Below are 23,311 nucleotides of genomic sequence, written 5' to 3' on the forward strand. Positions count from 1 at the left end.
TGTGTTGCTCGTGACCAGAGAGAGGGGCATGGCATGGATGTAGTTTTTTAATTAGGCTGAGGGTAAAAATGTCAATTTAGTTTAAATTGTGTTAATAGGCATACAAATCTGTTACTGAGGCAAGTGAGTTAATTTTGGCCAATTTTGGTGCTTTTGGTCAAAAATCAATAAAAAAAAAATCAAATGTTTAACTGATATTTTAACGAAGGATTTAGCGAAGTGATTACTTGATTCATAGTTGAGTGACCAAAGTTAAATATTTAAAAACTGGGTGATCAAAATGTGAATGAGTCATAGTTGAGTAACCATTTATGATATTCTCTATTTTTGTGTGGTACCGCCGACAATAGGGGTCGTCTAGAATATGCTGAGTCCCTTATGTCGCTAATATATGGCTACCTATTAAGGAAGAACAAAGGTCAGAGGGAGACTGGGGTTGCCGGTCTATAAACCTCAGATGCCTAAGTCAGTATTTGTGAAGATGTTGACAAGTAACGATACGGAAAAGGGAATAGAATGTTCTACCAGATTTAGCAGCATGTGTGCCTTTTTATGGCACTTATTCGGACCTGCTAGCTTGTCCACTGTTTTCGATGTGGGAATGTGGAAACAAACTCTTGGGGTAACTTGCTGGTGCTGAACCAACTTGTTATCTAAGTGTTCCAGTGCATTGCCTCCGACTCTAACAGATTCTCCGAGCATGTGGTGCTGGTGTTCGTGTACCATTTGTACATGGTATGAACATTCTCCCTTTCAGATATATCATATGACATCACTTTGTTTAAACTTATATATATATATATATAAAATTGGAAGTTGAAGAGTTGAATTGTGATCCGTTCGCTTCTGATCTCCTGTATACATATATGAATGTGTGTATGTACACACACATGTAAACAAACTTTTTTATAAATGCTCTAAAGAAAATATGGTGACCTAATTGATAATATAAGTCCTGGAAAAACACTTACAAGTAATTCACTATAAAAAAAAAAAAATCATATGACCACTAAAAACATGTTTTTTTTTCTTTCTTTTTTTCTTTTAAGAATTGAACCAAATATATATATATTAAGTTCAAGGGATAATACAAAAGAATATAAGTATACACAATCTAGTGCGAAAATCAGGACAAAAGTAGTTACCTACTAACTATGTCGGCTGCTTGCAATAATCGCAAAAACAAACTTACATAAACCGATCGGAAGAGATTGGATAAATAGCATTTTTGTCGCTTTTCTTGTTGAATAAAACCATTGAGCATATTTGACGACTGTTTTTGTCACCCTTTCAGGTCCACCTAAGTTCTTACCCATTTCTTTCTCCAGACTCCAGCAGATATTCACACACAGTTGCAGAGATTTCAATCACACTCAACCCAATGTATGTGCCCTTTCTTCCTTTCTCTTCAGTTTCTTTGTATACCCAATTGCCATACATGATTGTATGTATATGTAGCGCTGTCGAATTTCCACCCAGTTGAGTTGGGTTTTCATACTAGTTTATGAGATGAGAAAGTTCGGGACTTGATTCGATCCCTTTCTCTTTTAATATTTGAATTTGGATTTGGGTTTCTGGGTGTGGAATTTTTGGTGGGTATGTTGGGGAGGACCATGTATTAGCTTTTTATTTTTTATGCAAGTCCTTATCTGGTGCTTAATTTATAGATTGATATATGACTTCCAATTAGAAAATGGTATTTGGGTTGAAATAGTTTTTATGCTTTCATATTGTTGGCCTTATTTCTCCTTGATACTCATTGTCAAAGATGAATTGGGATATAATATTATCACACTTGGATCAAAAGAATTGTTTTACTCTTTTTTTTATCAATTATGTAGATGGAATCGGTTACTGATCTCGAAATGTAGACAATTCACAGTGATATTATGTTGTTGGTTACTGAACTGACTGATTTTTCTGTGGGGTTTGCGGTTGCTATACTTGAGATGATATTCCCTTGAATAGCATTGTCTTCTCTTTTGTTAACTATGACTTTGTCCTGCACATGCCTCTGGCATATCCCTCACGCAGCTGTTTTTTGAATGTCAGAGGATCTAACAGTAACAGGGTTAATAATCATTCTACATTGGAGTGATAGTTAGCTTAAAATCATCAGTGGAAGCCATAACCAGATAGTAAGGTTGGATATCTCTACATTCTTCAGTGTCTTTACCAGCAACCTCTCTTGCACCAAGACCTTGTATTATGCTTAAGGGCTTAAGCCACTTTGAGGGTTGGGACAAAAATTTGTGTTCCTTTTCAACCTTTTACTGGAATTGTAATGCTTATTCTATATTCTTAGAGTTCACAATGGAGAATTGGCCTCATTAGCTTGGATTAGGGGAAGTCAATATAAGTAAAGTGGTGGAATAACTTGCATACTTTTTGAAATAAAAGCCTCGACTGGTTCGATGGGCAAGGAAAACTTATCAGAAGCTGAGGTTGGAGTCAGTGAGGAAGGTGGCTCACCTAGACAGAGTGATTATCTAGGGACTCACCCACGCCATAGTCTTGACAAGGATGCCGGACTGCCAACTTGTCGTGTGTGCCATTGCGCTGAATCTGACAAAAGGGGAGATGCAGCATTAGAGTTCTTGGGTATCACTCCTCCTTTACAAGAAGCATGCATAAGCCACAGGGAAGTAAATCCTGACAGCAATATAGCCCTGAAAGGTGCTGAAAGTTATAGTTCTGTCAAGAAAAATGTTGGAAATGAACCTAGGTTTTTGGAGTTTATAGGCCCTGATGGAGAAGTTTTCATTTGTAGTGCTGATTTAGAAATGGGTTCATGTCAGCATCAAGACACTTTACTGGAGCTTGGTTGCTCTTGCAAAAATGACCTTGCTCTAGTACACTATTCATGCGCACTCAAATGGTTTATCAACCATGGGTCCACTGTTTGTGAAATCTGTGGACGTGTTTCAAAGAATATCAGAGCTACAGATTTCAAAAAGGTTCTTCTTTCATTGAAAGAGTATGAATCATTGAGGGAAAGAACTGCTAGTGGGCAAACTGATCCGCCACATGCCAATACAAGTACAGGTGTAGATCCGGATGCTGTAGCTGCTATTCGAAGGCAACGGCTGAGTGAGATTTCCCTGTGGTTCAGTCCACATAATAATGGTAACGTTAACAATAATACAAATGACAATTCTGTTGCACTTTCACAAGTTGCATCAGAAGAACCTCAGAATACTGCGGTTGTCCCTGCTGAAAATGTTGCAACCAAATGGGCTATGGAAGCTACTGCTATTCTGCTTGCCACAGGGCTGCTTACCGTTACTATAGTGTGGCTTTTAGCTCCTCATGTTGGGAAGGTATGTCAGTTTGTTCTATTTAAATTTATTAAAGATGTCTTAGATAATAGTTTATTTTCAATTCCTTGCCCTCTGTTGGGAACATTATTTATACATTTGTTAATATATCTTTACATGCTAGTCAAATTAAACTTTTCTCAAAACCTTAAGCATGAGATTAAGGTCAACAAGACAGCAGATCGGTGAAGGAATAATAAATATTGGACGTGAGAGTGCTCTATTTTCATATGTTCAAGTCTTTTGAAGGTTGAGCATTATTTTAGGAACCACAACTTTATAAATTTAGAATATATACCTGAAGTTGAGGAGAAAAAAAAAATTGTATCTCAAGGAATAGTTTGGTGTTGCAGAAAGAATTTCAGCTCTTCCGTAGAACTTCAATAAAAAACATAATCTTAATCAATCTTATGAACTCTTTTGATTGTAGTGATTCAAGTAAGTAGTAGAGGAACAGTTTAGGTTTCGGTAAGTGTAACTACCGAATATACTTCAGTGACTTATCTATCATCTTGTTCTTTGAGTTGCCACTTTCTACATGGAATTTTGAACTATCAATTACAGTGATCATTACCATTTTCTGTGGCCTTTTTTGGTCATAGAATATCTATCAATTCGCAGGCTTTATTAGCATACCATAGTGATCCAAAATTATTGCTCTACAGTAATTTTGTGACACTTTCCTAATACAAATCAGTACTGCACGTGTTTGATGGACATGTTCTGTATGACTAAAGTCTTTGTTTCCTTAGCTGTATGTTCCGGACCTCAAAATTTGTGCTACCCCTTGAACCACAAACTCAAGGAAAGAAAAAAAGAGCATATACGAGCCACCTCCTAGACTACCATGTTACCTTTCTTACGAAAAGCAGCCATGGAATTTCTCATAACAAGGAGAAAGCTGCATCACCCAATTAATGCCGGAGATGGACCAAAAAAAGAAAGCTCCAGTGGTCCTAGGGAACTGTGTAATGCAAAGGAAGTTGATCTATAGAAGACAATAATAAGGTGCTGGAAGTCCATTTGGAAAGATTGCAGGGATGAACTATTCCTAAAAGCAGGAGTGGTTGAAGGACATATACCTGCTCAAAGTGATTCCTCTTCCACAGATAGTCCATCTTCTCACCCCTTACCCCTCACATTCTCAGATTTCTTTCTGCCCAAATTGCTCTACTAGTCATCACTCTAGATCTTCCCAGAACCATACCCTTCTTCACGCGACAAAAACCTTATGGCTCTGCCAAAATGTAGTCACACACAGCTGGGATGACCCAACACAGATTCCCTCAACATCCTCACCCCTTTCTCACGCAAAGGCAAACCGTGCAAAAATAAGTGGCTCACACTCTCTGCTCCACATTTGCACATCACAGATCATTGAGGAGAAAAACAGACAGGTTTTCTCCTCTAAACCCTCAAATTAGCGATATTCTTGCTAGCACCTGTACCTAAGGGGGTATTTTAAAGACATCTGTTTCAAACGCCTAACTTTCCTATTTCAAATTGTCAATAGTCAATCACTTCCTAGGGTTCGTTAAATTCTAGATATTGCAGGAAAAAAATTCATGTCTTTGTTTCAGACCAAAGCATCTGCCCTTAATCAACTTCCTTGTCTTTGCCCATTAGGTCATTCTTTTAATTAGATCCTCTATTGCACTATGTTTTTATCCTTTTATCACAATGCATTAATTACTTTTTCATGTGACGAACGCTTGTTTGATTGCAGAAAACTGCCAGAAGTGGTCTTCATATTCTCCTGGGAGGAATTTGTGCTTTAACAGTTGTGGTTTTCTTTCGATTTGTAAGTAGCTTATCCCTTTTTTTCTTATCTTATATATTCCTTTTATCCTTAGATATTTGCATTAAGTTTAATTTATTTTTGTTGATTTGTATATGGCCAAGTTAATTTTATGGTTACTAATGTTATTTCTTAAGTCTCACTGTGCATATCTCATGGAATCCATGCAACTATGATGCGTGCTATAGTTGATTCTTGATTTCCTTGGTTGAGATTTTCCTAAAAATTTGCGGTGGCACCTTAGATCCTAGGAAGGCAATTGTGAAAACTGGTTTCCAGATTTGACATGCTTTTTTATTTTATTTTATTTTTTTCCCGACCTTTCTAAATAACCTTCAAGTTGTATACCTATGGCCATTATGCTAGGAAGTTCAGAAGAGTTAAGAAGATGAAATGCACGCTTATGACTCACAACATATTGATTTTCAGCTTCTGATTGTCTTTACGGCGACATGAATGTCTTGAAGTTTTCTTCAAGGGTTGATGCTGCAAAAGCACCAAATCCATCATCTAGTCCTAGTCTTCACCCCCTTGAAAGTAGACATCCCCGCATGGCCTAGCATATCACCACCTATACAATGGCTCTGTCTCCCTTCAAGGATTGGTCCAATGTTTGTTGCTTCTCAAACTCTATCTCAGTAGCAGATCTTGTTTTTCCATACTGTCCATTCCTCCCCTTACTATGACCATGAGAACAAAGATTGCCAATCCTCTCAAGACTAGGAGTGTGTGCCAAGATAACCAAAGTTTTGATAGCCGTCGTAATTTATTCACCTAGAAAACAAAATCAAGCCACAAAATTTCAGTTAAGTAAAATATGTTTGTGGCGTTCAATTGATTTTAAGATATCTAGTACATTATTGAAACTTTGGTTCCTTTTTACCACTTCATCTTGTACAAAAGATTGTGGATGTAGTTTTAATAGCAAATGAGGTTGTGGAGGAAGTGAGGAAAAAGAAGAATCTGAGTTTAGCTTTTACAATTGACTTTGAAAAGGCCTACGATCTTCTGGATTGGGATATTTTGGTTTTCGTAATGGAGCAAAAGGATTTTGGGGTTGTTTTGGAGTAGGTGTGGATAGGAGGGTGTTTGAGGTTAGTCAATTTCTCTAGTCCAATGAATGGGCGGCCACAGGGTAAGTTTGGAGCCACAAGAGGACCAACGCAAGAAGAAATGTTGCCACCTTTCTGTACTTCGGTGATTGATGGAAGTACGATGGTGGAAAGAGCAAGTCAAGTGAATTTTTTTTGAAGGGTTGGCTGTTCGGAGGGAAGAAATGGTAAATCTTTGCAGTTTATGAATGACACAATATTGTTCCTTCTGAAGAGGGTCAAAGTTTGAGAAGTTCTATTCCTGATTTTAGAAGTGTTCAGTGTGATATCGGCCTAAAAATTATGTTTGATTGCAGGGATAATTAAGAGAGTAAAGTGGAGGAGTTAGCAGTGGTGCTGGGATGTGACATGGGACACTGGTCTTTAGAGTATGTAGGGTTGCCTCTTGGTGGTTAACCCCAAGCTATAAGTCTTTGGCATCCAGTGGTGGAAAGAGTAGAAAGGAGATTAAAAGGAATGGAGTAAAACTTTCCTATCAAGAGGGGGATGATTGACTGGATTGAATCTGTTTTAAGCAATCTGGCAATCCGCTATACATCTCTTTTTTGCATTTCTGTAGTTGTGGCTAGAAGAGAGTCTTGTAAGTTATGGCCAATACCAGGTATATAAGCAGTTTTTTGTCGGAGGGTGTGTGTTGGAGGGAAAACAGGGTCATTTAGTCAAATGGGATGTGACTTTCTCAAGCCAAGAAAAGAGTTGTCAGTGCGGGAAGCTTTATTAAAGAAGAATGAAGTTCTACTTGGAAAGTGGCTTTGGCTCTTTAGTGATAAGAGGATGCCCTCTGGTATGCTGTCATCAGAAGCAAGTACTACATGAAAATGGTTGGGATTCCAATTTTGATAAGAGAGTAAGCTATCAGAGGAGACACCCTTGGTGCCTGTCCGGACGTTGTTGTATGATGTGTAATGATGTTGCTTAGACTGTAAATCATGTTCTCCTTCATTCCTCAATTGCAATGAGCTTATGCAGAAATTATTTATTGAGGCTAATTTCAGATGGGATGCTCCAGCTTCTTGCAAGGCCTTATTGTGTTTGAGGTATAAATTCTTTGGAGGAAAGACAAAAGGAATGGTGTTGGGAGGTTGTGCTATATTAGCAATCATTTGGGTGGTGCGCATGCAAAGGAATAAGAGTCTTTAAGGGAGCTGGGGATGAGAAGATAAAACACTTTATAGAGTTCGATACGTGGCTTTGCTCCAAGGCATCAGTTTCTCAATGGATTGGGAAGTTGTGCTTCTGTTTTAGGTGCCCTCTTCCTTAATTGTATTACTTTTGTGTTTGTATGTTTGTTAGATCCTTTTTGTAGTTGTTAAAATTGCTGGTTGATCTGTAGACGCCTTGTCCCCTAGGTACTTCCTCCGTTTTGTTAATAATAGTTTCTCTTATCTTAAAAGTAAATAAATAAAAAGGAAAAATAATAATAATAATTTTGCTCTCTTTCAGATTTAAGTTTCAGGGAAAACTTAATTATACAGGTCGATTAGGCTAGATTGCAGTTATATTTTCAACTCAGATTCATTTGTGTAAGACTTGGAAGTTGTCATGATATATATATATATATATATATCACAGTAATAACCTCTTCTTCTTTTAAATACTGCAGTTTGTGCTCACAAGAATCAAGTATGGACCGGCACGTTACTGGGCAATATTGTTTGTCTTTTGGTTTCTCGTATTTGGAATTTGGGCTTCACGCACACATGGCGCGCACAAAACATAATTCTGTTGTATGCTATTTAAGCTTGTCAATTCATCCTTTTTCCATCTCGGAAAGAAACTCAATAGAACTTCCTTTATCTTGGTCTGAGTTTATTAGTGTTTTTTAAATGCAAAAATATAAATGAGCTATGTATAGGCAATTATTTGCACTGCACTGTGATATAAATATAAGTCAACCTTTTTTGAAGGGTAAGATATCAGCAATTACCTGAAGATATGATTGGCTGCATCTGTATCTCACTATCTCTTTATTCTTTCACAGAATTTAGTTGTTAGAGTCCTATCCTTGTAGAAGGTGAACCAATTTTGGGAGAAAGGGACATATATCTCGTGATTTGTTTCAATTATTATTTCTTGTGTGAAAAGTGTATATTGTTCGGAAAGAGCAGCATGTAGTAAAGTTCGAGATCATATCATAAAGATAAATCTTGTCTAATGATTTCTAAATTAGGACAGTTCCGTGTTTTCCACAATTAACAGTTACAATTTTTTTTTTTTTTAAATCATCTTCATCAAGTAAAACTACTGCTGACAAAAGAGAGTTGAATTGGGGATTTCCTTTGTTTTCTGGATATTTAACTTCTCTCTCTCTCTCTCTCTCTCTCTCTCTCTCTTGGCTTTAAAGAGAAAAATGCATTTTGATTCTCAATGGAGTAAAGGGTTTGGCTGTGATGCAATCAATCTACAGCTTTGAGCAGTGATGTGGGAAATGCTTGAGAAGTAATGCAGATGTAGATCATCCCAAAGAGCATGGGGCAAGCAATTGGACGTCAGATCGTCCCAGAGTATCTGCCATTGCATGTAGGGTTTCTAGAGGAGCGACGAATCACAAAATTGGCAGCTGCAGAGTGGTCTTGCTGAACCTCCAAATTTAAGCTTGATCTGGGATGGATAGGATGTTTCCTTTTGAGGGATGAATCTTCGTGCCAGTTGAGGTGGAGGTATTTGAATTTCTGAAAGCTGAAGTATGAGCTGCAGCAAAAGATAAGGGTAAGTTGAGCTATGAGTTGTTAGAAAATAAGTTTTATTTCTTGCTGTCCAAGTTTGCAAAGCTAAGATAATGATTGAAGTCAATCTCACATATTTCTGTAAAGTAGTTTCATGCCAGTTCAAGAAATAAGTTCCAGTGAGATGGAATTGGACAACTAGAGTCATTAGTCCTAAGATTGTTAGCAAAAAGGGCAACGTGTAAACAGATGATCAATGGTTTCATCATGGCTTCAGTTTTACGAACAACATCTATAGGAAAAAGAGTCAGATGTAGAGAATGATTCTATTGATAATCTTGAATAACATAATCCGCTGTCAAATTACAGTCCAAGTTATTCATATCTCTTGTTCTGGGATGAGCAAATAAAGGACAAGGGAAGAAACCCAGTTAAATGTCCAAAAGTGGATAGCTTTTCCATCATTTACAATCCACCTGAGGCCATATTGAGGTAAATCTCTCGCACCTAAAGTTCCCTTCCATGCGAGAGAAGCATTGGATGCTTTCTTGGCATTGAAGAAACTAGTGTGTCTTGACCATTTTTTCTGATAAAGTAAACCATCCAAATTCGAGGGTTGGTAGTAACTTTTCTTTTTTTTTGAAATAAGGGCCGGTGCGGCTGCCCTTAAGCCTTCATTAATGAAACCATGGAATACATGGGGGGGACATGAGACCTAAACCCTAAATAACAAAGTACATCAAGAAAACTTCCTGAGATAATACCAGGAGCCTCAACTACAAACATGTATCCGAAAAAGCACCAACTAGCAACGAGCGCACTACTGGCATCTCGAATTGCTTTGACATAACGGTGACACGACGGAAAAATAACCTGATCTGTAACTCGATTACAGCTTAGCATAATTTCCATAAAAACAGATTTCCCATCATGTTGCCGCTGGAAAAAACATCCAGCGACACTAGGTTTCCACCTACCACTAGGAGGCAACGACCATTTGACAAAGCAAGTAACTCGCCACCAACCTAGAGCAGACCAGGCATAAGAGATGCACATACCGGCACAGAGGCCACTCCAAACTACCCTTACTCGAAAGAGAAGGGACTTATTTGAGGTCAGAAAGACCCAAAACCTGCAGGAAAGTAAACAACTGAAGCAAACAAACTGAACAGAAAAAACTACACACAACAACCCAAGCAAACCGCGAGGCCCAAACAGATCGACCCGGCCCGGGTTGGTAGTAACTTTTCAGGCAAGCTAAGCATTGTTAAGGCTGCTTGATTGAACCAAAGCAGCTGGCGTCATACCTAGACCTCCTTTAGATTTAGTGGGCAGGTATCCAAGCTTCAATGGGGCATTTTAACATCCCATACCCAAAAGAAACTTCTACACTCTCCATCCAGTTTAACCTATATCTTGGGACATTTGAAGCAGGAAAGGATCTGATTTCTCTTTATCCAGTTTAAAGTTCCTGATTTCCAGACTGCAAGTTTCTGCTGCATTCTGAATTAGATCAGTAGTTTCAGAGGCTTTTTCCAAAAACAATGTTATGAACTCCCATGTATATGCGTATTGAACTTGAAGAAACGGTATATGTCATTCTTTTATCTGAGAAGCTAGAGTGTTGGAAAGGGACATGTCAGATTTATGATAGTTGGATCTGTTGACCAGAAGCTTTAGAGAAAAGATCAAGGATTCTAACAATGTTTCTAGCAGCAGTAGGAGAAGCTTTGCCGAAGGCAATCATCAGTAAACGTAAGATTGGAAATTCTTTTTTTGAAAGGAAGATTGGAAATTCTTAAACCAAATGGAGAAGAAATAAGGCCTACCTGATTGTATTTAGACTAACAGCTATTTTTGTTTTTTCGTTACATGGAGGTCTTAAAAAATAAAAAAAATAAAAAAAGAGCTAAGTAACAGGCCTAGCAGAATGCCTAGATCTTGAAACTTCAGAGAGGTCATCTAGAAAGGCAGTAGCAGCCTGAGGAGGAGGATAGTCAAATAAGATGACACCCTGGTCATGCTCCAAAACCAGTCTTAGCAAGGGAATCACCAGTACAGTTGCATTCTCTGAATATATGCAAGAGATTCACAGAATTAAACTCGTAAAGTAGGTGTCTGCAGCTTCTGATAACAGCACCAAGAGGATGGGACTCAATGTCACTCTGTATAACAAGGTTTACCTTGAATGAAGACTCCTATATAATCTCCAATTTGATAATATTGCAAATTTGCAATTTAAAGACATTCTGAAACCAAGAACTAATAAGTAAACCTCAGCATCTAAAACTTGACCAATACCAAAGATGGCTGAAAACCACTGATCCAGTCTAACAACTAGTGTTTAAAGTCTTATTGAGATATACATTTAGCCAATAAAGGCCTACGTTTCTTGACAAATATTTTTGAAATGATCTTAAATGCAACATTACAAAGCCTTGACAAAGCTCCTCGATTTAGAAGGAGCAGAAAATGTAAAGATTCCGAGTGTCAGTAATACAAGGGCTAATACATTTTAATAGATGGTGAAGAGTATGGGTAGGAGTATTTCAGGGAGTAAACCTCTTCTGGAAAGTACAAAACTGTGAGCAAGTATCGGAAGTGTGCCATAAGTCCAAGTGTTCTTCAACTTCCAAAACTTGATTTCTCTTTATTCGAGTAGGAAAAACTTGATTCTTTTATCTCCTATGTAAAGCCAGTAGCGAGCTCTCTGGCCAAAAATACTTCCTTGTCTTCATAAAGAATATGAAGTTCTTGAGATATACTAGCTTCAGTTTGCGTGTGAACAATAGTAGGTGTTCGAGAGATGGAATGATGACATATTTCTAACTGATCATGAAACAATAGAATTCTATGAAATATAATAAAATATCACGAAATACAGATCTATTATGAGATTTAGCAAGAGCTTCAAGAGAACCAGTGTAAGCAAGAAATTGGTGAATAGCTGAACCAGAAACTCGAATCCCAGGCTGTGTTGACAAGAATGTGGAATATAGCATATAGAAATAAGTGTTGAAATCATGGTTACATGGTTCATTTAGGAGGCTTCAGGGTTAAGAGATGATTCCAAATATGAAACTGATTTTCTTATTGAGGATACCCAAACATTACTGCAGTAATTAAAGATTAGTGATACAGCAATGAATACAGTGATGGTTCAAAAGTACAAAAACATGCCAACTGTTATTGTTCAAAGATGTAATAGGCAACCTTCAGCGGAAACACAGAAGTTAACAAAAGGCAGCTACATAGCTAAGTTAGAAGCTCAGTCTGCATTCATCGTAGCTAGTATCAAGAGTTAAATATCCGATCAACGATGTTGGACAAATTTTTTAATCATATTATGTTGTAGTTGGTGTGCTAACAACCATGGACTATAACAAGACAGTACTAATAAGTACATCATATGAAAGTATTCTTACAAATGATGATTCGTAGAAGGATACATTCCACTTGATTACCAAAACGTTACCAATGATGTGGTACCTAAAACAAAGAATTACTATTGGCGAATAGGAACAGTAATTGCAGCAATTAATGTCGAGTAAAAGAGCTAAAAAGATTTATTACTGCATGGCTTTATCGCCAATCTTAGCTGTGTCCAACCTACTGACGCAGAGGCTCGGTGAATAATACATGGATTGAAAATGCAGCTACTCTGCGCATCAAGAAACCTCTGGAGTCTGATTCTTCTGTTGTACCATCTAGGTGCTTTACAAAAGAGCTGCAGACACTTGTTCTTGGTTTTGAAGATTATGAAATCACCCACATATACAGAGAGCACTCTACATATTACATATCCTATAACCAAAGGGAGTATGGAATTTAGATAAAATTTCTCGCTGACTGATCAAATCCCATCTTAAAGGGCGGCACAAGAGGTCCTACTTTTACTTTCACAGGTGTGGTTCTATATTTCTCAAATTTGCAAATCAGCAGTGAAATTGCATCTGTCTTGTCACTTCTAGGCAAATCAGCATGAGTACAGAGTACAGACTATAGGATCAGATAAGATAAGATGGATGCATTTGGACTTGGAGGCCTCTTGTTCCAATGGTTAGTTTTCTGTCAGTCCAGCAGCTCCAGCTTACGTTTCTTAAAGATGAGAGTACCTAGAGGTGAAGTTCCAAACTATTTCCTACACTGCACACTTTTTTCTGGACCGTCCTTCATGGCAAAATATTAACTAATACCAAAAGAAGCTCTTTCGTGATCACATTTGTTGTCCCCAAACTAAGTTTCAATTCACATCCTCGGATCTTTTTAGAAGATGTGAATTTTTCCTTGAAAGTCTGGGATACTTTGGTGTATAACTCTTCCTTCTCTAGCTGTTTTCTCTTTGCTTTGAGGACTGGATACCTGTCAACTTGAAAATAGAGTCCAATCCAAGATCATTCTGTCACTCCTTGGTCCCTTATGTAAAATTTTTCTTTGTGGTTTATCTGGAAAGTGGTGGTGCAAAGCTGTTCTTGATTCTGACATATAATCCCCAGTTTGACCATCCAGTGATTTTGCTAATTCTTCACCTTCTGCCAACTCTGTTGCCCAATCTAAAGTCTCTTGTGCACCTACTTCCTTACGATGGATTCCTCCTCCTAGTGGTAGTGTCAAATTGAAAACTCATGGAAGTAGATGGAATAATGACAATTTAAGTGCAAGAGCTGTTTTACAATGAAGACACTTCAGGGAACTGGAAATCTGGATTTGTAGAAAACTGGGAACTGGAGCTGGCCTATGATGTATGTGAGGCTGAATTATAGGGCTTATTCTACTGTTTAGAATTGACCTGGAGTCGTGATATTCGAGTTCTTGAGGTGGATCAGAATTGTGTGGTTGATGTTATTCTGAAACCTCTTTGTGATAACCACCCTGTACACATATACATAAACATATGAAATGAATTTATAATATACATTGAGAATTTGAGATCCTAAATTTCTGTAAAAGTGTTTCCAACTTTCTCAGGGACATTATATTGAACAGTTGTGCCCACAATGTTCCAAATTTCCGATTACAATTGCAAAATCAAATAGTAGAAAGTTCCAGGAGATATAGGCACAAGAGACCTAAATTTACTTTCTAGAGAGCCATTGTTTGGACATTAGAACACAGGTAGACAATATCCCAATGAGAAATGATAAAATCAAACATCACACAATTCCAGAATATGTAAAACAGCCGAATCATAGAAACAATTGTATCCATTTCCTGGTATTATACAGATCTGAGTAGACGAGTATCCACATAGAGACCAATTCCAAACAATAAAAAAATTTAAAAAAGAAGTAACTCAGCATGCCCATGGTTTGGATCTCCTGGCAAAGTATTGTGATCTTAGGAGCTCAAAATGCAATTCCCAACGAAAAGTAAAAGCTCCCCACTTCATTAATTTCAAGCAGAAAGATATATTTAAAAATAGAGACTTCCTGCACTCTCAAGCAAGATGTGCAATGAAGACTAGAGTGGCGGGTGGACAAAACCTTTACACCTAGAGAAAATTACCAAAACAGAGACAAAATAGAACAATGAAAGCAGGACGTGCATTATACCAACTAAAAGAAGCAGGCACTACAGCATGATATAGATCTAAACATAAGTGGATACTGCAGACAAACGTGATCATGTTCCACATTAATTAAATCAAAACCATCCAGTAAATTAGGTCTAAACATTTTTGAAAACTACGAGCAAAGAACCAACCATTTTCCAGTAGGAACCATAACCTTTCCGCAACTACAGATGCAACCAGAAAATTAATTTTATTCCTTTTCAATCTTATAAATGGAGTCGGTAGCTTAGTAGTTTAGTATCTAATGATGAGAATAGAAATGAAGAAGAGCAGACAAAGAATAACAAACAAAACATTAATTCAGGATGGTAACTATTATGTTATTTTAAAAGTAACATTAGTAGCTGAGATACTTTATAGGACTTACTGTAATAGGCTTTGAAACTTTACAATATTTACAAAGAATTTAGACATTCAAGTGAGTGTTTATCATCAATTCTATTCATCTAAATTACCCGCCATCTCCTGTGCTGCAGCCAAGGGTCTGTGAAGGCTCATGGCCTCCTGTGCTGCAGACACGGAGATGAGTTATTTGAAGGATTTATTTACTGTTGTATGTTCTCTAATAAGGAAATCCCAACTAAGAATTTGAACCATCAAGAAGCTATTTCCTAGAAGAATCTCAAGTTATAGAAATCCGGTTCAATACCGTAGTACCTTACCTTGATCAAGATATATCAATTTACTCATGTAAAGACCTTCATATGCTGAAAAAATTGAAGACAGATAACATCATATGAAATCGAATGCAAAATATTTCACTAATATTTGTCAATATCAGACAAGTAGTCAATAGCAGCCGATAGTAGCACTAGGTATACATTGGCACCAGTCACCATTAGAAACCAATACTAGAAGACTTTGACCGAGATTTATTCTTACTAGACAACTTCATCAGGCGTGCATGTTCTTCTTCCTCTTCCATTTTTTTTCTCCTTGCAGCCTCTTCTTTCTGCCTCTGAATCAGCTCCAACTCCCGATAGCGTTCCTCCTCTTTGGTCTGCAGTTCCAGAGCTTCTCTTCTCTGAGCCTCTTCCACCCTCCTCCTATTCTCCTCTAGCATCTTATCAAGCTCCTCTCTCTCTTTCCGAGCTTGTTCCTGAGCAATGTGGTGGCCATATCAATGCTTTGTAATGATTGCAAAAGTGAAACTTCACTCACATGTGCAAGTCATATAGATGAATAATATATGTATGTACGTGTGCGTGCGTGCGTGTTGATATGTCTATCTTAAATTCTTAATCCTATACGAACAACAAGAAACCTTAAAAGGCCAAGTAACAGTGATAATAGAGTTAGAGACAGTCTGACCAAGAGAAAGCAACTCAATACGTGATGATTATAAACGGCATATAATGTAGCTTACTATGATGGCATGCCATAATCCGCGGAGCATGTAAATGGATACCAACTAAATAACTGAACTAGCATCAGGACTGAAAACTTATGTTAAAGAGATGTAGCGATATGCTTACTTGTTTCTGTCTTGCTTCATTAAGAGCAGCTTCCTTTTCTCTTTGAAGTTGAGCTTGAACATCCTCAAGCAGCTTCTTCCGACCTTCCTCTATCCGCCTCTCTACTTGTAACTTAACATCATCAGAACCCAGCCTCTCCTCTACATTTTTCCGAATCGCTTCCTCTATTCTCTGCGCAGTCTCTTCCTCTAACCTCCTCAGCTCCGCCTCCAGTAGTAGCCTGATAGTCAGAATGCATTACAACCAAAACCACACAACAACAACAACAACAACAATTTGGGGCAAACTATCCAATCGAAATGAAATGTCCATGGCATCAATCCTTGTAACAATGGATGAAATTACCTGGCCTTTTCTTCCTCCTCTTTCTTGGCATTTTTCCGTTCAGTTGTGGTCAGACGAGGAGGAGGAGGAGTTGCAGACTTGGGTGGAGGAGACGGAGAGCTGCTCTTAGTTCTATGCCTACGACGTCGTCTCGGCGTCGGAGACCGGCTCTTACGGCGCCTGTAACTGGGCGACCGGCTTCTCCGGCGACGGGGAGAGACACTAGAACGGTTCCTTCTGTATGAATTTGCAAATGTATGAATCAGAAGACTGTAGTGTTATAAGTAAATGGAAATTTGAAAAATTGGAGGTGGGTTTTGAACTTTGAAGTGACCTGGAGGAGTAGGGTGAGCGGCTTCGATCCCTTCGGCTTCTTCCTCTCGACGGCGACTTCGATATGCTCCGTCCCATCTTTTCGTTTTTCTTCTTTCACCTCTCTTTGGATTTACACAAACGGATGTTTAAACATTTTTTTCTTCTTTATCATATCAACTACTGGTCTTTTTGTAAGTCGAACTAACAGTCTCAAACTTACAAGAAAAATGTTTATGTCACTAGACCAAATGATACGGGGGCTACAAATGTTTAAAATTGAACATCCAAATTTGTGACATTCTTTTTACATCAAAAATTAAGAATTATAACAACGTAGTCTAATTTGTAACGAGGACTTTTACTCTTGATAAGAAGACAAGATCTACCATGACCACTTTTGTGCGAGTGAAGAAGCCACCATCCATTTGCTTAGAAGAAGCTATTCTCTCAAAAAATGATAGCGTCTTGAACAAATAAGGTCAAATGAAAAGTAGTTTTTCCCACCTGTTAAACAGTGACAAGCGTGGCCCATAGCCCACTATTGTACCGATACTGTCCCAACTCAACCACCCGATAGGTGTTGGGTTTTAATTACAAAATGCCTCGGTACAATTGGGAGAGATTCACCCACTTATAAGTTATATTTTATTTGTTACTTTTCTAATGTGAGATTTTTCCTCTCCAACACGCCCCCTCACGTGCAACCTAACTCTAGGTCTGCACGTGAAATTAATTAAGAATCCAATATTGGAAATTGGGACACAAGTCTCATATTGGAGACTTGGCCAATATAACAATCCAAGACCCACATCGAACACTTGGTAACAATCCAATCGGAATTTTCCGATGGCAATTTAAGGAACCCAAATTTGGGTCAATGACAATTGGAGATGCAATTGGAGAGAGACTCGCTTTGATACCATGTTAAACAGTGACAAGCGTGGCCCATGGCCCACCATTGTACCGATACTGTCTCAACTTAACCACCTGAGAATTTCTTTCAACAAGCGTCAATACTTGGAGCATATCATGCTTACTTCTCTCATAACTAACAACCACAACCGCTAACCTTATATTTAAACGCAGCAAAATTTTTGACATGGATAGAGATTTCCTGCATTGTGAATGATGTTAGTCATGGAGTTTTGTTCAATAGTTGTGGGCTTTTTGAAACCCAGTAACGAGACCCTATTAATGTCGTTTGATGGTGGCAACAAAGGTCTCCTAATTTGCGGCCTAAAGGAAGATGAGTCAAATCAAATGTGTTTCTCTTCTTCTAACTACGATAGCATCTTATTTGGATTAGAGACAAAATTGTTGGTTTGTTGGTGAAGTAACTAGCATAAGTAAATAGTGGTTGGACAGATATCTTTTTTTTGAATCGAATGAGGTCTGCCATTTATTGAAATTGAAATATTACAGTGATACGATGCCAAAAGACATCAATACGGAAATAAAACAGTACAAAATGAAAATTACATATGAAATAGAAAAACTTAATAACGCAAGAGCCGCAACATCGAGACACAACGCTGATTTTACACTACAAATTGCAGCCGTGTAGTGAATTGAGTAGTCGATGGTTTGACTACCCATACAACTCCAACGCCCAAATTGACAAAAGCCAACTTGGCCAAGGGTGTCAGAACATGACCATGTTGGCAGACGATCTTTCACAAACAGATTACCATAGAATTGGGTCATGGATCCAATACCAGTAAAGTACAGGAGCCCCAATCCATTCTAACAAACAAACAGCCCACAAAAGATAATGGGTCGCAGTCCAAGCCCAATGTCCACCAGGATCCCATATCCGAATCCATTTGCAAAACCCACCCCGATCCCAAATTCGGATCCAAAACAGTGGAGGCCCAAAACCTGCTGCTCTTGTCCACCCACTGCAGCTTCGGCCCATGCCCAAAACAACTTGAGCCCATAACCCACTAGGTCGTCTCCCAATACCCAATGCATCTGGGCATTCAACCTTACTGCCTGCGACACACCAAATCTCCGCCATGCCGCCAATCAATGAGCTGTCGTCTGCCTCACCACTTTGATTTCGAAGATTGTCGGATTCCCATAAAAGGTCGCCTACACCACCAAGCACATATCCAAAGGTCGGACGCGACAACGTCAGCCTCATGCAATCCGGCCGGAGGAAAGCTCCCTATGGCAACCACCGATTGATTATCGTCGCGTCAGTAGCACCGCCAGAAAGAGGCAACCCATTGAGATCACCGTGACTTCTACCTTGATCCCACTCCTCCTTGTAAGCACCGCCATCCTCCGATGACGTCTCAACAGTTTGTTGGCCCACCGACACAGCCCCGGCAGCGCCCAAACTCTCCACAGGAGAAACACTGCCTCTGAAGACAACAGAGACGAAGACGAAGAGGCCAAAGCGTGAAATTTTCTCCATAAATCCTAGCAGAGTACTCTTAATTGAAATACTCTTTGTAAGGTATCCTTATTGGACACATCATATATTAAATATAATAACATTAAGAAAACAAATAAGCGAACGATTAAACAGTTAAGAATATAATAATAATAATTATCGACATACATACGATATATATTATTTATGACATGATAATATTTTGTAACAAGCAAAAAATATTTGTAAAAATGTGAAATAAGAGGGACCATAGCTTTTGCTCTCTCTCTACTTGTTACCTTCGTTATCCACTTGGCTCTGAACCATGCTCACCCTTCACTTTCTCTCCTGCTCATCTCTATCCCTTCCTCAAACCCTCTTCCATGGCCAACGCCTCACCCTTCGCCCCCTCATTTCCCCGTAATTACCTCCTTACCCCTACCCCTCCATCTTCCCGCCCTCTCCTCCCCCACACTCTTTACCATGCTGCCGCTGCTGCTGCTCATCCCATCTCATCGTCATCGTCATCCGTTAATGCACTAGGAAAGAATTACCATTACCATTCTGTCCCTCGACGAGCAACGACGACGTGCAAGGCGTCGGAGGTGTCGTCGTCCTCTGTTGCCGAAGCGTCCTCGGAGAACTGGGTGCCGGTGGTGCCGCTGGCGGCGCTGCCCAAGGGCGAGCGGCGCGTGATAGTTCAGGACGGAGAGGCCATACTGTTGCTCTGGTACAAAGACCAAGTCTTCGCCATTGAGAATCGCTCACCGGCCGAAGGAGCTTACACTGAGGGCCTCCTCAATGCCAAGCTCACTCAGGTCATTCTCATTAATTAATCTAATCACTAAAATTAGTCCAACTAATTATTTGCGAATTATTTTATCCGCGCGGTAATATATATAAGTGGGAGGTCCTGAATTCGACTAAAGTCTAACTAATTATGTTTACTTAATTGATTTGTTGGTTAGGATGGGTGTATAGTGTGCCCATCAACTGATAGCACATTTGATCTGCGGACTGGTGCCATTAAGGAATGGTACCCCAAAAACCCGGTGCTGAGAGCTCTCACACCGGCTTTGAGGACTCTTTATGTTTATCCTGCCAAGACTGATGAAAAGAACATCTACATTAGCCTCGAACCCGGCACCGTAAATTCTGATGCAGCTGCCGAGATTGTGTTCAGTGGCAAGGCTCAACCTGGTGTCACTGCTTCGGATGTCAATATCGAGGAGGTAGGTAACTCAACAAATTCATCTTCTTGTGTGATTAGATTGCCAATTTGCCGTTTATGGATGTGTGCATTATTGCTAAATAGTGAACACAGACATGTGTCCATGACGATCGATTCAGCCATGTAGATTGAGTAGTAAGTGAGTTATTGGCTCAATGATATAGAGTAGAGGCAACAAGTGAAATGAAACGATAGTATTTAACTATTTAAGAGAAGTTGAGAATCATCCAAAACTAGCTATACTCTAATTGGTACATATGATTTCTCTATATCAGTTATTATTATGGTTTTCAGTACTTTTTAACAGTTTATCATTAGTGTACAATATTTGAAGAAAGTTACTTGACACGAAAGTTTAAGAAAGTTAGCTTCATTCCTAATCATAGGTTGCTTGGGACCTTGAAGTTAGAAAAAAGATGAACTGATTAAAACTAGTGAAAAATTGCTTCTAAAAATGAAATCCAGGGGGCCATGTGCCTAGAGTCGGATGACCAATCTAAACACCCGAGATCATTGGAAAAGATTTTTTGTTTTTTTCCTCAACATGGCAATCTTCTGTTCGATCTTCTTTGAGCAAAAAAGAAAAAATGGGAGTGGGGGAGCAGTTATCACATACAGTCTTCTGTTGATTTGATTTGTTTGATAGATAGTAATGCTTTATTCCAATTGACCAGGTGAAAATGGTGGTTGATGAGGGCTTAGAAGGAGGGGCTTTTGGTTTCACAATGAGGAATGAAATAATAAATGGGAAGGCAGCTACGATTGGGTTCCTCCTGTTATTAGATTTTGAGCTCTTGACTGGTAAAGGTCTTCTTAAGGGAACTGGCTTCTTGGACTTTATTTATTCTGTCTCAAATGCTCTCCAGTAGAACAAAGTTGTGCATGGAAGGTGAACTAAAGTGGGTGTTTACTCAGTTATCATAATATCATACACATGAGATATACATTTTGATGTTTAAGTTCCTTTTGATTGATTTGTAAAAGTGTGGATATGCTTGATTAAATATGTTATTGTAAAGTTTCTGGAAATTATACCACATAGATCTATGATTTTGTTCTTTAGGTTTTGCAGTTGCCGTGATAACAATCAACTTGTAAAATAAATATAGAGCATTACAATGTCACTTAAATTGATGGTCTCTACAGAGAGCCAAATCATAATGAAAGGTGTCTGAGCAAGTGAGCAGAAGGGATTTATGCATCTTCTGTAGTATTTAAAATGAGTTTATGAGAGAAACTTTACCTACCCTTCATAGCAACCTGTAGTTATGGCATTGTAAATTTTCTGAAAGTTAGACCATATCCAGATCTATGATTTTGTTCTTTAGGTTTGCAGTTGTTGTGATTATAATGCCGAGTTCAACAGACTTGATTACTCATACCGTATTGGTCACGTCACATATGGTGAGCGGGTGCCGATATGGGACTCTGCTACAGAAATACTCACAGATTTCACTACTCGCTTCTCCTTCACCATTTACTTCTTAAACCATATAATGTGTCTCTCTCTGTATGGACATGGGCTTGTATTCTTCCTTTCCCCAGTTGGATATGAAATCCCACTAAATTCAGGTGCTGGCTTTTTAGGCCTATCTAATTCCACCACCAATGATTCTACCATGAATCAAATTGTTCTTGTTGAGGTTGATTCTTGTAAAAATAGTGACTGGGACCCCAAAGTACAGACGTTGGGATCAACATGAACTCACTTTCTTCTGCCCTGTACACCCCTTGGAATACTAGCCTACATAGTGCAGATACTGCTGATGTATTGATTTCTTACAATGGAACTACTAGGAACTTGAGTGTTTCTTGGACTTATCAAACAACCCCCAACTCTCAAGGGAAAAGTAGTCTTTCTTACCAAGTTGATCTGGCTACTGTTTTGCCACAGTCGGTCACAGTTGGATTTTCAGCTTCTACTGGTAGTAGTGGTTATTTTGGGTTAGCTCGGCTTAAGGATTTTGATCCCTCATACAGCGAGGTTTGCAGGAACTTTAGGCTAAATGTCACCAGAATACATATATTCTGGTACTTGTGCAAGCAAAAAGACAGATGTTTTCAGCTTTGGGATGGTTTCATTAGAAATTGCTACTGGAAAGACGGCAGTTAACAGTTTCGAAGAAAAATATCTTGCTAGAGTGGCTTCTCTCAGCTGTTGATGAAAGATTGTATATGGCTTTTGACAAGAAACAGGTAGCGTTTGATGATTGTTGGCATGTGGTGCGCTCATCTGGATAGCAGTCTCAGGCCCTCCATAAGGCAAGCAGTTAAGGTTCTAAATTTTGATGCAGCAAAACCGGATCTTCCAATGGAGATGCCTGTCCTCTCATACTGATTTCCCGGAAAACCAGACCAAGGTGTTGAAATTTCAGTAGTTAGACTCCTCAAATTTCAATGTAGAGGTGGTGATGATAAAAAGGTTTGGTACCTGTTGATTACAGAACTGTATTTTATGCCAATTTCTGTTGAGAGGAATATAACGATTACACTTGTAACCCTGTAAACAAATGTACCAGAAATGGAGATCTTATCATTAATTTGATCATTGATATATAGATAGTGTTTCTTCATTTGATCAAGAAATATTATATGTACATATAAAATTGTAGAAGAATACTGCCTAAAGTTTTAAGCTGTGGTGATGGCTGGAAAAGATGAGTGCCCCTCTATCAATCCAATCTAATTATGATCATATTACAGGCACTCGAAGAAAAGAACAAACATCATATTAGATCTAACTAAAGTCGTATGAACAGCATGCAGGGACACTGAAACATAGTAGTCTTGTATCAATAAGAATATAAGCTATGTAGTAAGCATGATTAATCAAGAGTCGACCGACCTAATGGAATGGGAGGATACGTATATTCAGCAATTTTTTCCCATGATTTGAGAGTTATATCTCTGTAATCGATTTTGTACCCTGTGAGTTGAGCTATGGTGAACCTCATGCTTGAAATGCTTTTATCTAGAATGCTAACTTTTTCTAGAGTTATTTTCCTCTTTTCTTCTGTCAGATTGCGGTAGAGAAGACTCAAATATGGCCTACTACCTACAGAGGAGGATAGACAAATTACATTTCATACGACAAAATAATTAGCACAACAGTTCTATTCCATTT

General features: G+C 38.6%; 4 protein-coding genes across 7 annotated transcripts; 3 read left to right on the forward strand and 1 right to left on the reverse strand.

The window, feature by feature from the left end:
• The first annotated feature begins 1,156 nt into the window (after nucleotides 1–1,156).
• On the forward strand, nucleotides 1,157–8,161 carry LOC133724649 (uncharacterized). 4 transcript variants are annotated; one of them, XR_009853868.1, is made up of 6 exons: nucleotides 1,157–1,383; nucleotides 2,053–3,320; nucleotides 5,044–5,118; nucleotides 5,545–6,394; nucleotides 6,524–7,472; nucleotides 7,831–8,161. XR_009853868.1 is itself a non-coding variant. In XM_062151426.1 (5 exons), the coding sequence occupies exons 3-5, from the start codon at nucleotides 2,415–2,417 to the stop codon at nucleotides 7,945–7,947; spliced, it is 1,098 nt and encodes a 365-aa protein (XP_062007410.1). In that variant the 5' UTR covers nucleotides 1,162–1,383; nucleotides 2,053–2,143; nucleotides 2,306–2,414; the 3' UTR covers nucleotides 7,948–8,161. The 4 variants fall into 4 exon arrangements, 2 of the variants coding, with proteins under 2 accessions (XP_062007410.1, XP_062007409.1); XR_009853869.1 differs by lacking the exon at nucleotides 5,545–6,394 and having other exon boundaries at nucleotides 1,159–1,383; XM_062151426.1 differs by lacking the exons at nucleotides 5,545–6,394; nucleotides 6,524–7,472 and having other exon boundaries at nucleotides 1,162–1,383; nucleotides 2,053–2,143; nucleotides 2,306–3,320.
• A 4,094-nt stretch (nucleotides 8,162–12,255) lies between these two features.
• Nucleotides 12,256–16,734, reverse strand: LOC133724650 (uncharacterized protein At1g10890). The gene is made up of 5 exons (XM_062151427.1): nucleotides 16,599–16,734; nucleotides 16,286–16,501; nucleotides 15,941–16,160; nucleotides 15,348–15,564; nucleotides 12,256–13,765 (listed from the first exon to the last, which is right to left on the reverse strand). The coding sequence occupies exons 1-5, from the start codon at nucleotides 16,673–16,675 to the stop codon at nucleotides 13,716–13,718; spliced, it is 780 nt and encodes a 259-aa protein (XP_062007411.1). The 5' UTR covers nucleotides 16,676–16,734; the 3' UTR covers nucleotides 12,256–13,715.
• A 2,519-nt stretch (nucleotides 16,735–19,253) lies between these two features.
• LOC133724651 (uncharacterized) lies at nucleotides 19,254–21,245 on the forward strand. The gene is made up of 3 exons (XM_062151428.1): nucleotides 19,254–19,774; nucleotides 19,925–20,188; nucleotides 20,862–21,245. The coding sequence occupies exons 1-3, from the start codon at nucleotides 19,340–19,342 to the stop codon at nucleotides 21,054–21,056; spliced, it is 894 nt and encodes a 297-aa protein (XP_062007412.1). The 5' UTR covers nucleotides 19,254–19,339; the 3' UTR covers nucleotides 21,057–21,245.
• A 641-nt stretch (nucleotides 21,246–21,886) lies between these two features.
• On the forward strand, nucleotides 21,887–22,428 carry LOC133726110 (L-type lectin-domain containing receptor kinase IX.1-like). Its single transcript, XM_062153592.1, has 2 exons — nucleotides 21,887–22,171; nucleotides 22,273–22,428. Exons 1-2 carry the CDS (start codon nucleotides 21,887–21,889, stop codon nucleotides 22,426–22,428), a joined length of 441 nt encoding a protein of 146 aa, XP_062009576.1.
• The last annotated feature ends 883 nt before the right edge of the window (nucleotides 22,429–23,311 follow it).

This window comes from Rosa rugosa, chromosome 1 (assembly GCF_958449725.1).
Source record: "Rosa rugosa chromosome 1, drRosRugo1.1, whole genome shotgun sequence".
Lineage (NCBI taxonomy): Eukaryota > Viridiplantae > Streptophyta > Magnoliopsida > Rosales > Rosaceae > Rosa > Rosa rugosa.